The 16,982-nt window shown below is 39.1% G+C and overlaps 1 protein-coding gene across 3 annotated transcripts; it reads right to left on the reverse strand.

The window, feature by feature from the left end:
* Positions 1-227: 227 nt before the first annotated feature.
* Positions 228-14,212, reverse strand: nr2c2 (nuclear receptor subfamily 2, group C, member 2). 3 transcript variants are annotated; one of them, XM_082517676.1, is made up of 15 exons: positions 13,865-14,058; positions 10,348-10,432; positions 10,009-10,101; positions 9,659-9,859; positions 9,464-9,569; positions 9,150-9,329; positions 8,519-8,675; positions 8,321-8,411; positions 8,000-8,145; positions 7,052-7,229; positions 6,431-6,552; positions 6,210-6,349; positions 5,613-5,750; positions 5,409-5,514; positions 228-3,489 (listed from the first exon to the last, which is right to left on the reverse strand). In XM_082517676.1, exons 2-15 carry the CDS (start codon positions 10,405-10,407, stop codon positions 3,315-3,317), a joined length of 1,893 nt encoding a protein of 630 aa, XP_082373802.1. In that variant the 5' UTR covers positions 10,408-10,432; positions 13,865-14,058; the 3' UTR covers positions 228-3,314. The 3 variants fall into 3 exon arrangements, 2 of the variants coding, with proteins under 2 accessions (XP_082373802.1, XP_082373803.1); XM_082517677.1 differs by lacking the exon at positions 13,865-14,058 and having other exon boundaries at positions 10,009-10,082; XR_014273496.1 differs by lacking the exon at positions 228-3,489 and having other exon boundaries at positions 5,410-5,514; positions 6,179-6,349; positions 13,865-14,212.
* Positions 14,213-16,982: the final 2,770 nt, after the last annotated feature.

Below are 16,982 nucleotides of genomic sequence, written 5' to 3' on the forward strand. Positions count from 1 at the left end.
ATTATTAATGCTTTTTTCACTCGTTATTTGATGGCTTTATTTTTATGGGGAAACATCTGTATTTAAAAGTGATCAAAGTAATAAGGAGAATGCTATGGTTCCTGCCTGTATTGTTACTAAAGCCTAACTTCTATTCAACGGAACAGAAAAAAAAACTGATATGTTCATACAGACTTCAGCTTTTCCAGTTCTATCATCCATCTTCATCACAAATAACTTCAGTCGTGTTTTATTTCATGAATAACTGTTTATTTTGTTTAAAATGCGTAGCTTCAGAGACTGGAATTCTGATGCGGGACTCAGTCATTAACACATTTCTTTTATATCTTTATCAGCGTGAGGTAGAAAGGTAGGACTGTGACCAACTCGAGCAAAACATGAATGATTTTCTGATTTTCTCAATCTCAATGTTTGAACACAGACATTTTACATAAGGAAAAAAACAGTACTTTTACACAGTATAAAATCTTAACCATAAGATACTCTGGAAAAACTCTATTATCCTGTAATGTGGGAGCTGCTCATGGTAAATATTTTAAAGCCACAACATTTAAATCCACACTTTCCATACAGCATTTAATAAAATGCGCTTAAGCAACTTTTGCATGCATTGCAATGCTCTAGAAAAATTATAACAATGCTCCTTTTTAGGGCAGACAGCGACAAGATTAAAAAAACCCTGCTTCAAAACAACATGCACTCATTTTAATGAAATTACATGTACGAAGGTCTTTTCTCACCAGTGCCTTTACGAACAGTCCATATGGGTTTTAAACCCAAATATTACATCTGACATGTACTTCACAGAGACATAATCATAGCTGACCTATTTATACACCCATTATCATTCATGGTGCTGTGGATGCCTATTCAGAACCATAATATAAGAAGGTAAGCCAATGCATATCTCCTACTTAGTCTCCAAGACATCAATGCACTCGGGATTGGATTCCTAGAAAATCTTTTTTTTTTTCTCCATTTTTTTCTTTTAAATCAGGGAAACCTGCCCAAAAGTACTTTAAGTACACTTAGTATGCAACGAGCAAATTTGTTTACAACAAGTTAAAGTTTTTGGAAAACATACAATACACAAAGTTTTAGTCAGCATGAGTGCAATGAAACACCACAAAAGCTGATTGATGTGCACGAGAATACAAATGCAAAAATAAAAAACAGTAGCATAGCTACACATAAGTCGGATTTTTAAACCCAAACATTTAAGGTAATCTAATTCCTTAAAAGAAATATTTAGCTGATGATAAATACTGTAAAAAATGAAGATAGAGAAGAATAGTTATGACACTGACAGGACAGAAGGAAACAATATGTAATTGATTGTCATAAAAGGGAAAATTGATGAGGTGATTGCACGGATTATATGAGGAACATACTCATAATAACCTAAAAATAATTGTACCACATAGAAACACAAGCACATAAAAAACCTCTGAGATGTCGTTCAGTAGGGCTGCCACAAACGATTATTTTGATAGTCGACTAGTCACCGATTATTTTTGCGATTAGTCAACTAATCAGATCATGCATTCATTGGACATAAAACATACAGCTTATTGCACCAGCATGCATCTGCTCTTAATATAACTATCATTAGCTTAAGTGTTTAAGGTATGTGCTAGCTAAAAATAAAGGCAAGATTAAAATTTATTAAATTTTAATGAAATTTGCAGATTGTTTCGGTGAAGTTTAATAAACTCAGCCGTCTGCTCCTTGCTATCTAAAATATAACAGGACACTGGAGTATATTCTCGAGCATCTCACACTTCTGATAATCAGCTGTCTGCTTGAGGTTTATTCAGCTGTGTAAAAACTGTAACTTTAATCTCAGCCAAACCGATTCATTCAGGAACAAGTAAAATACTAAAAAAAAGCCAAACAATAACATTTTTAAGTTATCTAAGTGACTCATATATCATGTTTAACCTGAGTAGCGAAAGACGGCGGTGGGTTTGAAAACGATTTGCCGGGAGTCCGGTGTTCTCACGGGCTCTAGTGAGCCTTGAACCCGTTAGCTATTGAGCTGGTGGGTAAGAGACGTCTTCGAAAACGTCGGAGCGCTTTTGAAAATATGTCTTGATAAACTGAGCAGATATTTGAGGTTTACACAGCTACATTCTCGCCTGAGAATATCTTAAACGTTTATTTTGTGACCCAGAAAGAATAATAAGAGTAATACTAAAACTAACTAGCTGCCGCCATTGTTGAAAACTGAGCTGGGCCACGCTATGAACTCTGGGACGCAGCTTCTTCTTCTTCAGGGTTTAACAGCAGCTGGCATCCTTGTACAAGCAGTGCCGCCATCTTCTGTTTCAGTCCGTTATTACACTCTTAAATCCTACAACTTATTCCTGCGTCTTTTGGGATCTTACAAAGCTTCAAACGACGCGTCGACTATTAAATCAGTCGTCGACGATTTTGATAGTCGACGTAATCGTGACTAGTCGACTAATCGTGGCAGCCCTATCGTTCAGTATAAGAAACAACATACGCTCCTCAATTTAAATGGCTAACTTGACTTATGAAACTTTTGTTATTGTAAAAGCAAAACTAAAAGAGAGGTGATGCACTGAGCTGATTATGCGCTATGAGCTTGATCAATACTATGACATGCTATGAATACTTACTAATGGAGAACATAACTGAGAGTTTGTACCTTTATATACCTGACTGAGTTTCTCTAACTATAATTCAGATTTAACTAATTGAACAACATTTTAATTTCAGTTGTGTCAAAATTAACAAGAAAAGCTCTTTTCCATACATATTGAAAACTCAATTCTTTTTAATGGCCTGTATCAGAAACATGCCAATTTTACTGCGCTGATGTTCAAAAAAACTTCCCAGCTTTAAAGTAATCAGATGTCCTCCACTCTAAAGAGGTTTTTAAAGATCTTTTTCACATGCAGGATTTCTTTTAATGTTACTTTTAGATTCTGGACTTTCTGTAAGTTATGCAAACCTAGACAAATGTAACGCAATTTGAAAGGGTTAGGTCAAGTGCTATAAAGACATTAAAGAGCATAGCTGTAGATGCTGAAGATTCTGTTATTTAGTTCAACAGGACTGACTGCATCAGCTTCAGGAAACATCCTCAGCCATCCAGGCTGTCCAGTGCCATTCCATCTCAATCTACCTGAATGGCTTTGCACTATGCATCATTGAAAGCAAGGGCTTGCTGCAGGATTTAGTACTGCAGTTCAAAAATACAATCCTTACAAGAGAAAGTGTGTACCTGAAGAGGAGACTCACTAAATACTTCAAACTCTGAGAGTTAGGGTGCTTGGAGTGATGGCGTGTCATTCTGTAGAGTCAGAGTCCTGGCTGTTATACTCAGCCGTCTCCATCTTGAGGATGTAAGGAATTATGCTGTCAATAGAAACATTTCCTATTAAGCCGGTGAAGAAGAGCTCCTCTGTGATGCTTGAGTTCATGAGGCGCAGTGCAGGCAGACGAGTCAGAATACGTGTCAGCCTGAGGAATGGAATAAAGATGTCATTTACACAACACATCACAGCATGCAAACACGGTTTTACCTGAAATGGAATGAAGGCCCTCTGCCAGACATCCACAGAAAAGAAAAGGACACAGGAGTTCAGGTTTGTGCCAATGGACGATGACGTCAGCGATCGACCTTGGTCAAAGTGAACCAATCAAGGCCAATTTTTAGATTATTTCCCCAGTGATGCATTAAATCAATGTGATCATTATTATAAGAGTCATGATACAATGAATCTGCCTTGCTATAATATAATGTTGCATTTACATATATAATTGAAAGTGCATGTCTGGACGTCTACACACTTTCAAATTAAGGTGTGTGTGTGTGTGTGTGTGTGTGTGTGTGTGTGTGTGTGTGTGTGTGTGTGGAGTGGCTCGGCCTGGTGAACCAAACCAACACCTTCCAGCAAACCTCATTTGTTGGTAAAAGACTCCACTGTGTGTGGCAAAGGCACAGTGAAGAGTAGAGAAGTACAGCTCTGAGGTAAAAACAGTAAAGACCCAGCATGTATTAACTTAATACTGTTTTAGCTGTTCTGCTCATATCCACTTGCATGTTCATTAATAATGATCATTAAAGAACAAATTAAAAAACATCTCTTCAAGCCAGAAATGACAAATACACTCCTGGGGTGTGTGCTCGTTTCTCCCTGGGTGTTACAGACTTTTTTGTCTTTGGAATCCACATTGTGCATTATGAAGGGTGGGTAGTGGTACACCGATGGTCCTCTTTTGCCCACCCCACCCCAACACAACTACTATCGCTGTTTTCACTTTGTTATCTGCAATAAGATGGTAAGAGCATTCCTCACATACCAATTCACGATATAGGCACTTGTATCCTGTACAGCTGGATGAAACCAACAACACATATTCCTCTGCTCACCATGATATGCTGCTAATCAAACCATTGGCTTGTCGCTCAAAATTCACTGCATCATACAGCCTGGGTACGACTTATTTAGATTCAAACTCTGATTATTATAGTAAACACTGTCTAAAGGTGTGGTGCTTCACACAGCTATCATAAAAATCTTGGGGAAAGAGAGGCAGAGAAGTCCACTCTCTCCCCAGCTACCTCCTCCAGCTCTTTCTGGGTAATGCCAAGAGAATATCCCTGTCCTCCTGTTAGAACATCCTCATAACACCTCATCCAAGAAGCAACTCAGCTAGCTGAGAACAACCCTTTCTTTAAGGAGAGGTCAGCCACCTTTCAAAGAAAGCTCATTTCTGCTGCTTGTATCCACAATCTCATCCTTTTGATATGGCATTTTTGTACAATGATGCTCCATCTGGTGGCTGATGGTTGTAACTAGGATACAAATTTGGGATACAAAAATTTACCAGCACTGGACATCAAATAAAACGTTAACAGTCAGATTAAATGACAACTGAACAGCAGACAACATCAGCCAAAAGCTTTTTTCAGACATGCACTGCAGACCTGCACCCTATAGACATGACCTGTTTTTACTCTGCAGAGAAAAGAATGTAAACGTCAGATGCAGTCAGCTTGGATGTTTATCAGTCTTAATACAGCTCCCTTCTGCAGAGTCTGAGATGTTTTACTGTGCCTACTCGAGAATAGTGCAGATAACAGGTTGGTGAATTCACAGCCTCAGAAAGCCACAGTGAAAATAAAAGCTTAAAGCCTGGCAGACAGTGACGTGTCCCACAGAATGAAACAGGTATATGCTGGAGAGAAGTTGTAAAAACCAAAAAAGACTCAACCAAACTCACAATTAACTTACGGCAATAAAATAAGAGTGGCATAGTATCAGTTATTTTTCCATCTTAGTGCTGGGTATTAAGTTAGGGTATCACTTTGTATAACATTTTTTGTCACTTTGCTTTGAATGTGGATGAGAGTAGGACAGGAGGTATGAATGTACCTGTAGGTGTCATCTGGATATGTTTTCTGCACATAGTCCTGTAGCTCCATCAGAGCTTTCTCCTGGAACTTCTCAATCTGCCCACTGCTGTCCACACCTGGGTGATCTGATGAGTCAAACACACAACAGTTGTTCTCCAAAATAATTTGACTGATAACAGCTAGACTGTCCATTATTATTTCTGACACAGAAAATCAGACTCACCTGGGCTGAACAACACTATAGCCTTCAGGTAGGCGTATTCATAGCTGTCGGTCTCCAGCCTTGTCATGCTGTTACAGAACTCCTGGAACTTCCAGATATGCTCCATCACCTGTTTCACCCTTTCCCCTGACAGTTTGTCTGAGACAGAAGAAAGTTTCCGTTTTGTATAAATATTCATGGTTTAAGTCTCTTATTTTCTTTAATTCTTTTCCATCTTAATGGTCCGAGAAAAGTTACTTAGAGAAACAACAAAAAGCATGTCGTCACTGAAAAACGACGCAATTCTTAGTCAGTGTTAGTGGCAAGTGTCGTCACTTGTTTGCAATGTAGTTGGCTTCATTAAGCCAAAATGCAGGGGGGATTTTTATTTATGCAATTACATTTCAAAGTTTTGTTACAATCTAAATAAAAACAGCAACAATATGAGCCTGTTCTGATTTCATCACATGTAAGTAATAAAGTTGTCTTCTATGCTTAAGGCCTATGTTTGTTAATAACAAAAAAGAAAGGAAAAAAAAAGAAAAATCACATTTCTTTACTCCTGTTTATATGCGTGTGTGTCCTACTGTGAAAGATGGCGAGGTCTGTGGTCCATACCATCCTGGATGCTGCTTTGAAGGTGGTTGATGATGGCGGCAAGGATGGTCGACAGGTTCATCACATGAGCGCACTGAGCAAGACCCAGAGTGAACAGCTCGTTCCAACAGGCTCGCACCAAACTTGTGTTTGCCTCCTGACTGAGAAGAGAGGGAAAATATTGATTAACAATCATCTGGTAGTGTTTGCAAAGACAACAGCTTGTGTGAAAACTCTCTCACCCGAGAGCTGAGAAGGCTGGGATTGAGCGTGCCCAGTGCATGGAGAGGAAGAGAAGTCTAGATGCAGATTCACAGATGTAGTGTACATTCAGATACTCGGGCATGGGGCTGGGCATGGTCAGCTAGAGGAAAGATACAAACACAACACAGCTGAAAAGGACATCAAGTACAAAAACCTTACTGCTGACAGGAGAATGGTAACACAAAGGAAACACAAAGCAAGTGTTAAATGAGTCGCTCAAGTTAATGCACATTGCACAAAATGTCCAGCAGGGGATCTGCTTGTTACATGTCATATTTTTCACTGTTCCTCGTGTTTCCTGCCAGTATCTTTGCAAGGACAAAAATCAAATAAGCACCAACTAAAAAGAAACTTAAAATAAGTGTTTCAACTGCAGGTGATAACAAACCACTTAACAGGGTTTTGCTGTTTATTATTGACCACGCATCCATACTTTGGTAATTTAAAACTGCATAGACAGATGAATGGTCTTGTATTCTGGTGAATAACCTCTGAGTACCACCCACCCTTCTGTGGATGCCAATCGGTATCCCTCAGCAGTCAATCATCTCCAAAAATTGTGCATATTGTTCTTCCCATTACATGTGAACTCTATTCACCTTAAAGCTGACATGGCTGTCTGTGAGCAGTGGTCCTTCCACCTCTATAATAGGGGTCTCCTGGTCTCGACCAATCAGCTGGATCGTTGTTCCACTGACACATTGTGACTTATCAGCCAGATTGTCTTCGACCCCAACTTCAGGTGGGTTGAAGACTTTGGCCAGGGTGTCAAAGGCACTGTGTGCAACACACAAGCACACATAAAATGACCTTTCATTAATTTCATTAACAAGAAACATATAAGTCACAAAAGTATAAATGTGTTCTTATTGCACACATACATGCGTTAACTCCTTAGCACCACTTTTATTACCTAAATGCTGTTTTTAACACTGTTTTCTTATACACACAATTATCCAGTTACTATGTCTGTGAAGGTTCTCAGTCATCCAGGTCATCGTAGTCAAAGGAGCTTGCAAAGAAAAGCGTCTGGACTTCTTTAAGTTGCTTGAAGACATTTCACCTCTCATCCGAGAAGCTTCTTCAGTTCTAAGGTTCTAAGGTCCCTCTTGGGGGGATACTCCCACTGGGTTTAAATCTGGGACTCTCCACCATTTGACCTTAGAACTGAAGAAGATTCTCGGATGAGAGGTGAAACGTCTTCAAGCAACTTAAAGAAGTCCCGACGCTTTTCTTTGCAAGCTCCTTTGATCCAGTTACTATGTTCATTCAAATAAGAACAAAAACAATGCAAAGTCATCAATGAGATATTATCTACAGTCTACAACACAGGTTTTATCAGTGTTAAAAAATAATGCAGATATTAGAACCCACAACGCATAACTCACAAAATTACCAATGCGGTATTAAACAAATGCAAATAGAGAACTGGTTTACTTCTGCAGAGACAAACAAAGTAAATTTGAAGAGAACACTAACGATAAGCCACCTGAACCCAAATCTGAACAAGCAAAGGCAAGACTCCTCTCTGGGTGTTGCTGACTGACCGTGTTATCTCGCTTGCAGACTGCTCTTCATGTTGGCTGTCTGAGGTATCACCATTGTTTAGGTTTTCTTTTAGTGAGTCACTTAGGTTGGCCAGTGATGTCACAACGTTGGCTAGCGTCCCCAAGTCTCCCTGCCCACAATCCATCTAAAGACAAGTGACTCAATGCAGATTATATCCCATCATATAGGCAACATAACCAGCACCCACTGTACATACATTACAGCCTAGCACAGATTTTATGCTCCAACCTCTTTACACGACTTACAAAAGGCAGATGTTTTGTTTACTGTTACACAGTCTCTTTAATGATTAGATGTACCTTTGAATCAGTTGCCAGCACCAAAGTTCCATCACTCTGGATCACTGGCTGCTGGATGTTAACCAGCATCCCCTGGTCCAGCAAGCTGGACCTACATGTGGTACAAAGAACCATCAAAACAACTTTACAAAATCGTTGGAAACTTAAAGATGGTGCAAATTTAACAGCTCAGACCCAATGTTTGTCTGCAGGTCTGACCTGGATCCATCTGTCTCTGTATCGGAGATAAACGTAGGTGTGGCGATGAGTGGACTGTTTAGGTCCTTACGAATGTAGATCTTTTGGGTGGAGGCCGCGCAGTTGGCATGCCTCTCTCTGGGCACAATGTCGATGGGTTTCCTCTCACTCTGGACAGCTGAATATTTACAGGAGTCAGAATGTGTTAATATTTTCCTCATGCCTACAAGTAAAAGCAAAGAACATTGTGCGTTTCTACAATCATGCACTGAGAACAATGCTAATGATATTTAGTGTCTCTCAGAATACTGCAGATATGAGGTACTTCTGGTTTAACTGATCAGAATAGTTCTCAGTTGGACTTCCTGACAAATTGATGATAAAGAAAGAGCTGAACCTATATTTTTACTAAAAATAACCCTTGTTGAGTAGCTGTAGGGACAATGTTTCCTAAACAACCTCCTGCAGCAGTATCCAGTGTCACACCAGTCTGTATTTTATACATGTCAGGTCAGGAAAAAGATAGAATACTTTTTCGGGCCATATCTCACTTATTTCTCAAGGAAACTGAAACTACCTTCTCAGGGACAATACTTGACTTGTTTCTGGGTGTATTTTTTGCACTGTGTCCTGGAATTGGATGCACACTCACACTCAGTCTTCATCCCCATCTTAAGGCATTTTCTCAACCGACAGAATTGGCAGCGATTGCGGTGGTGTTTGTTGATGACGCAGTCCTGCTTACTGCGGCAGCTGTAAGTCAGATTCTTCCTCACACTCCGCTTAAAAAAGCCCTTACATCCTTCGCAACTGACGGCACCATAGTGACGTCCTGTACACAGACAAAAAAGTTCTTATTTTGTACCCGTGGTTGAGTCTACTGACAATATGAAGCTGAACACACAGCTGGATACCAAAGTATATGGAAAAGATCCGAAGTATACTCATGTTAAGTGGCTGAAGTACCTGAAGCCTTGTCTCCGCACACCACACAGTACTCCACCGGCTGTGGTCGGCTCAAATCTCCTGACTGTCCTAACAACCGTTCCATTGACACTGGATCTGTAACAATCTAGAAAAAAAGCATTCAAATAAGAACAAGTTATTGGCAGTAGTGTTGTCACATATGCCCTATGTGACAGTATTAAGAGGGAAATGTACCTGTATTCTTCCTGGCATGAGGCTGTCTGCAGCAGTGAAGATGAGCTGTTTGGCGTTGTGACTGTCTGGTGAGGCCAGGATGACCTTTCCTGCCCCTGAGCTGTCAGCTGTAGTCAGAATGAACTGTTGCTTGGGGGCACTGGATGGGTTCATTGCTGTCACTATCTGGATCTTCTGACCGGTCTGCTGGTCGGTTACAATCTGGGGGGATAAGAGATGAAAGAGGAAGACAGAACAACAGGGAAAGTGTGGAAGATCCAAGAAAAATATTTTAACACCAACATGTTCAGCGCCCCTGCGAAAGGGGACAATGTCAACAGGTTGTAACACATTCAAGTTTAAGATGTTACCTGAATTCGCTGTGGTGTAGAGGGCTCAGTCGAGATGACCTGAAAGCGCTGCGGAGACTCACTCATCACTGAGTCTGATGGAGAGGATGACACCTAATTGGTTAAATGTATAAAAATAATCTTAATTAATAAGTCTGCAACACAAATACATTTCATTTGAATATGCAGCGTTGAAATGTTTTGCTACAAAATGTTATACACTTTTATTGTAAGTGAAAGAAGACAGCAAATGGTGAATTATATCTTAAAGGTAACCACACGACCAAAGTGAGTAAAACCATCAAAAAAGGAAAAAAAATTCATATTGGTTGGATGAAGCAACAACTTCAGACCACTCACCTCTGCGTCATGCTCAGAATCCACTTTCTGCTGGGAAAGCAGATTCAGGTTGGACGTCATGATGAAGTAAAGTCATTAGTGAGGTCTGTTTGGAAGGATGTCAAAGAAAAGAATTAAATAACTAATAAAAATACCAACTACCCCAGAAGAGCAGGCTGACATTACTGACTCGCATAATGGTCACAGAAGATGCAGCAAGACATTGGATGATTTTGTATGGTGCGATTTGGCTACTGAAGCACACCAGTGTCTCACTCATGTGTTCTTATGAATGGGTGGTATAAACATTAAAATATTACGCCACTTTGAAATACTAAATCTGTGCTGCAGCAATGCCTTTGCAACCCAACTTTTAAAATCATTAAAAATTAAACAAAAAACAAGCTTCTCTCTTTTTATACTATATAATAACAAATGCAATCAGTCTTCAAACTAAAATAAAATTGACAAAACAGTTTCTGTTTACTGCCCTGTTACCTATATATTAAGCTATAGACTGCCGTATCATCACACAGTTATTAAAAGTAATATTCTTATTTTTTAGGTAACTTCAACAAAACATTTCACTTCAATCACAAGAAGAATTTATTGCGATTTTTAACATATGGAGAATATTGCAACAATGTATATTGTGACATTTTTAAAATTGCAAATTATGTCCTCATGGTAAACTTTGTCTGTATTTGTTTTATCCAATAAGATAAAGTTATCTCACTTCAGTTATTTTTTTTGCTTCAAAATGAGATTGTCAAGCATACCAACACTGTCCCTAAAACCTGCATAAATGTTGCCATTACATGGAGCCTGCAGCCTACATAAATAACCAGAATACAATCAGCTGGCAGCCAGATGAGTCAAGTCCCTATGAGTTGTGCACAATGACAGACCCATTCAGACTGATGGCAACATGCTGGCATTCTGTTTGCATTTAAAATTAGACAGCAATTACTTGCAAACCTTCAAGAATCTTTTTCAGAGTGATTACAGTCAGCCCAAGTCCAGACTATTACTGTTTGCAGAAAGGTTATCTCTGATCAGGCAAGACATCCAAGCAACGTGCGATTAAAAGTGCTTGTAAACGTGCAATAACCCTAAACGTCTGGACAACCATTTAGTCACAAGTTGCAATCGGTTGCAGAATGTGGAAATAATTATATATGGATATACATTTTTAATTTTTTTTTTGTAGTTGCAAGGATATTCTTGTCCTATTTTTACTTGTGTGACTGAGCCTTTGGCTTGCTCTGAACTAGGAAGTACCTTTTTCAAGGTTATTTTAGTCAAATAAATGTTTGCTCAGGTAATGTTATCTTGGGATGGTGGTGCATGAGATGAGCCCTATAGCTCATAGTATTAACAGTGTATTTTAATTTATTTAATACTATGTTCATATTTAGTGTCCCTGTATTGATATAAGATTGCATTGCAAAATAACACAATACTACTCTATAAATTTTTTCCCCCATCCTTAATAAGACCTGAGCAACTGTCCAATACAATGGTTCAAAGATCGACAGCTTGGTGTGTTCCTCTACATGTGACTTTACGCTGACTTTAGAGCCATACTTTAGCACTTCTGCATATTCTCAAACAGAGAGTAAGCCACCACAGCAGGAGGATTTCACTTAATTTGGTAATATAGCTGACATGTTATTATAGACCACAACACAACTTGCTAAGACAATGCAGTATTTATGTAATATTCCAGATAAAATATTTAAGCTATCAGCTAAACTCACCTTTACCTTTGTTAAATGTCTATTTTGTTTCCTTTGAAAACCAAAATCACACTCAAAGTGAAGCTAACTGAAGAGGGTTTGGAACCATCACTGCGTTAGTGTTAGATATTATATGTTATCACAGATATGGTCAATCCTCCTATACTGCTGCACCTATATTGGTTAATGTAATAATATCTACCTATGAATCTTGAGTTGCATCAGTCCAGTGCCAGAGTAATTTCAGTGGGTGAAACACTTTTTGGAGATACTAATACCACACTGACATCGACAGAGGCACCAATCATTTCTTACTTTGTACACCTGTCCTCCAAATGGACAAATATGAAATCCTGTCAAGACTTAAAAAACATAGTAAATATGAAGGTGTCGAGACTAACTCCCACTGCTTTTAATATTTTTAAAACTTCTAATTTGCTTTACTTTATATTTTATTGTCACTGAAGAGGAAATTTGTTCTGGACTCCAAGTCCCAGTTCCCAGCATAGCTATTGTGACCACCACAAACATACAAAGCACAACAAGTCACAATTTAGCATCACATCAACATTAATTGTTAATGTTGCGCTAACCCAATGACTCCACACTACAGACTAATATTCCGAGCATTAACTGAACAGAGCACAAATTAATTTTTAAATCCTTTAAACTTCTGCCAGAAGGTAACAGTAAATACAAGATGAATTGAATCTCACAAAATGTTGAAACACACACTGTTCATAAAGTGACTGAGGGCTATGATGACATTTTTCTGGCGTTTGCTTTTTGTGGCTGTTTGCACCACTTTGAACTACCCTAGATTCGCTGTCAGTGTAACATAACTGCTAGTATGTTAAAAAAGAAAGAAAGAAAGAAAAAGTCAAGCTGCACTAGAAGATCTAGAAATTAGAATGATTTTTTTAAAGCTGTGATCACCACCTTGCAGCATCTTTATTCTTGGGGGAAGTGTCTAAATCCACCTTTCATTAGTTTAATTCTTTCTAATCTACTGGCATTTGAAAGATTTCCGTCCTTCTCTGTTTATATGGTCTTGTACTGTTTATAAGAATACAATCTGACAGCCTTTGGGGGGAAATGATTTATGTGGCTGCACTAACCATACAGGAATCTTATGTAGCTTCATATTGTTTACTGATTGGTCTAACAGTACGTCCATCATTACCTCTTTTCTCAAACGTATCACAACACATAACAAAATGGAGAATCTGGCAATCAGCCAGTAACATCGAAGACGAATCCTTATGATAAATATGTTCGAGCAATTTTGTTTTCAGACACCGAACAGATATTCTGGTGGCGAATACAAAAAAAATGGCAGCTGTGATGAATAAAATGTATGATCGTAGTACTTTCAATCCACTCCCGTCCCCGGGATGGCAAAGGTAAAAGGGTCGAGTTCATCTGCTGCAGCTACAGCTTTCCAGCGTTAGCCCCCTCAGCTAGCTCACTGCAAGTGAACGCAAGTAGGCTGCAGTGAGAGCCGACTGCAGCTGTGTGCCCCACTGTGGCTGTCATCCTAGCACGCAGGGATTGGTTCAAGTCGACAGCTGTGTCATCGTATTTAACAATTAATTTAGCTGTCACCAAAATATGTCAGCCTAAACGGACTGAGACCGATGTTTCACGGTCCATGCCCGCACTCCGAGCTGCCGGAGACGGCCAGGAAGGGAGCTCCGCATCGGCTAGCTTGCTAGCTAGTTGGGAAATTAGCTACGCTCTTTTATGGTCCTGTATGTCTCACAGCTTTCTACTGTTTTCAGTCCAGGACTCAGACTTACCTCCGGGAACTGGCGGTCACAGATTTAGTGCGCTCTGCTATTTTATAAAATATTTGTTTTGGTTTTCTTCTGTTAAAGGTCATAGTTCGTGACCCCGCTCCGCCAGCGAGTTGATGATGGTTGAGTTTTTTTTCCTCCTTCCTCTCTCGCGTACCCGCGCGACTCCAACACCCCCCCACCCTTAGCGCGAGCCAGACAGGACTGACGTCATTATGTCTGACTGTCTGGACTTTGTTGTTAAGGTACGTTTGAAACATTTACATAGTAAAAAAAATGTTTAACAACAGATGTATTTAAGAGGATAGACGCACTGTTTCTCCTATAGTGCGTTTCTGCTCTTCACATAAAGAGCTGCAATAATAAACTCAAGGCTTTAATAAGTGATTGCATAAATGATTACAAATAGTATAAATATTAAAAAATATAAAAATAAAGTGTTTTGTTTTTTTTAATCTTATATGATACTGTCAGAAGTACGTGACATATACATAATGTCATCAGATATAGAAAATGTCAGATAATGTTATCCAGTTATAATCTTGATCGAGCTCTAATTTCTTTATATTTTGCTTCCAAGAAGCGAGACTTTCTGGCAATTTTATTAAGTGATCTTGAGCAATCGTTATGCTGGCTTTCTGGTTTTGTTTGTTAAGCCACTTAACACAAACTACAAATCACTGAAGCATAAAAAGACACCTAACTCAAGGAAGACAATGTTATGTCTACACATAACAGACAACTTGGCAAAGAATCAATTTAAAATAATATCTTTAGGCACTTTGTTACTAGCAGCCTGTCACAGAGCACATAAACTGTTTCCATTTCTTTAGTTTGAATCTACAAAAATGCCAAAAACAGTCTGATAGACATAAAATTGCATTTTTGCACTAACAACGTGATTCCCAAAGAGCTATTAGTCATCTGGCATATGTCAGCATATTGTGCGGTGTGTCCATAAAATGTTTCAAGGAAACTTTCAAGTGGCACTGTCTACAGTATCTGAAAGTCATGTACTTAAGAAATGGGGAGGGGAGGGGGGGAGAATCCTGCCTTTGGAGATCCATCTGAACCTTCAGCTTTTCAATCTACTGTTCACCGAATCCTCACCAGGAATGGTCTCAGTGGTCTCAGGGTGGCTGTCAAGAGGCATTCTCAAGGAAGGGAAACAGGGAGAAAACGCTAAACTACACAAGAACTGGAATGAAAATCAGTGCCAACAGGTCTTGTGGAGTGATGAATCCAAATGTGAAATTTATAGTTCAAATTGTTGTCAATATGTACAGAGGAAGTCAGGAGAGAGGTACAACAGTGAGTGTCTATGGTACATCCTTAAAAAATAGCGTAGGCTCTGCAATGTCTCGGGGCTGTATTTTAGCCAGTGGTGTTGGGGATCTTATCAATCTTGATGGAATTATGAACATCGAAATGCACGATCATATTTTCATCAGCCGTACAATACGATCTGGAAGGCACCTGACAAGAAACAGCTTCATTTTTAAGCATGACAATAATCCCAAACACACTGCCAGTGCATTAACCTGTATGGAAAAACACACAATGGAGCACTATCAGTCAGTGACTGGCCTCCCCATAGCCAGACCTCAACACTGAAGTAGTGTGAGACAATCTTGACAGAGAACAGAACAAAAAGCAGCCACAATCCAAAGCTTTTAAATGTTCTTCAAGAGCCCTGGAGAACTATTTTTGAAGATTACTTAATTAAATTATGAGAAAGCCCAAGAGACAGACTGTGTTAAAGTATAATTGTAGAATTAAAACTGTACAAACTCTGTTTTGGGCTTATAAATGCTAATTACATGTGTTTGCACATGTTTCATACCCAAGATATTAACAGCACAAAGGCCCATATTACATAACACTTTAGATGAAAAGGCTACAAATAAAGTAAAGTGCAAATATGATAAAAGGTGAAGCCACACATCAAAAAATGTGAAACATATGACTTGCCCACTGAAATAAATGCTTTTCATTTCCTTTTCAAATCTACACCAAGCCTCTGAATTTGTATTATTATTTGAGACATTTTTTTTATCATAATCTTTCTATTTTCCTTTTTTATTCTCACTTTTGAAGCAACTTTGCTTTTCTAACAATAATGATGGTAAAAAAAAAAAACATGGTTCTCAGAAATATACCATACCCAGTTATGTAAAGTTATGGGCATCGGGCAAGATTTCTTCACATGAAAGTTTTTTAAATTTTTTCCACACCACTTTAAACACAGCCTACAGTGAATAAAGAGTATCAAACCATCATGTTTTGTTACACCGCACTTCTTTTTTTAACTGGCATTTAACAAATTTAAGAGACTTATTCATATCTTTAATGACCTCTGTTATACATGCAATATGTGGGCTATACCCTCACAAGATACTTTATTACACCTTCCTTGTACCTTGGACCCAATTTTGCCTTTAGAGGTGCCTCAATTCTTCATGGCATAGATTCAACAAGGTGCTGAAAACATTACTCAGTGATATTGGTCCATATTCAAATAAAGGCATCACACCGATTTTTAACCTACATGTCCATGATGTGAATGTGTAATTCCACCATATCCCAAAGGTGCTCTGATCTGGTGACTGTGGAGGCCTTGTAATAGGTAGTTATGTGAGTTCCTATTGGCTAAATTCATTCTCTTTAAACTCTGGAAATGGCTGTAAACTGATCAGCAGTCCATGAAGTACTCAGGCCAGCATGTCTGGAATCAGCAGCCATGCCACAGTTATCATCCATCCATTCTCTCACACTTATCCAATTCAGGGTCGCAGAAGGGCTGGAACCTCATCTCAGCTGGCATAGGGCGAGAAGCAGGGTACACCGTGTACAGACTGCCAGAAACCAGAGTACTCCATGAGAACCCACGCAGATACGGAGAGAACATATAAACTCCACACAGAAAGGCCCCAGCCAAACTCAGAACCTTCTTGGTGTGAGTCCCTTAAATCAGCTTTCTTCCACATTCTGATGCTCGGTTTGAATGTCACCAGGCCAGCCTGACTGTGCTGCCATGTCTACCTGCCTAAGTGTGTTAAGTTGGCATCACGTGATTGGCTGATTAGGTATGAACAGAGGTACCTAACTGAATGGGCATTGA

Source organism: Aulonocara stuartgranti, assembly GCF_965226115.1.
Source record: "Aulonocara stuartgranti genome assembly, chromosome: 20".
Taxonomy (NCBI): domain Eukaryota; kingdom Metazoa; phylum Chordata; class Actinopteri; order Cichliformes; family Cichlidae; genus Aulonocara; species Aulonocara stuartgranti.

Coding starts and splice junctions, on each gene's coding strand:
- nr2c2 (XM_082517676.1), bottom strand. CDS start 10,407: ATGACGTCCAACCTGAATCTGCTTTCCCAGCAGAAAGTGGATTCTGAG. Junction 10,102..10,347: donor ATTCTGAGCATGACGCAGAG/GTGAGTGGTCTG, acceptor TTAACCAATTAG/GTGTCATCCTCTCCATCAGA. Junction 3,490..5,408: donor TATCCAGATGACACCTACAG/GTACATTCATAC, acceptor TCCATTCCTCAG/GCTGACACGTATTCTGACTC.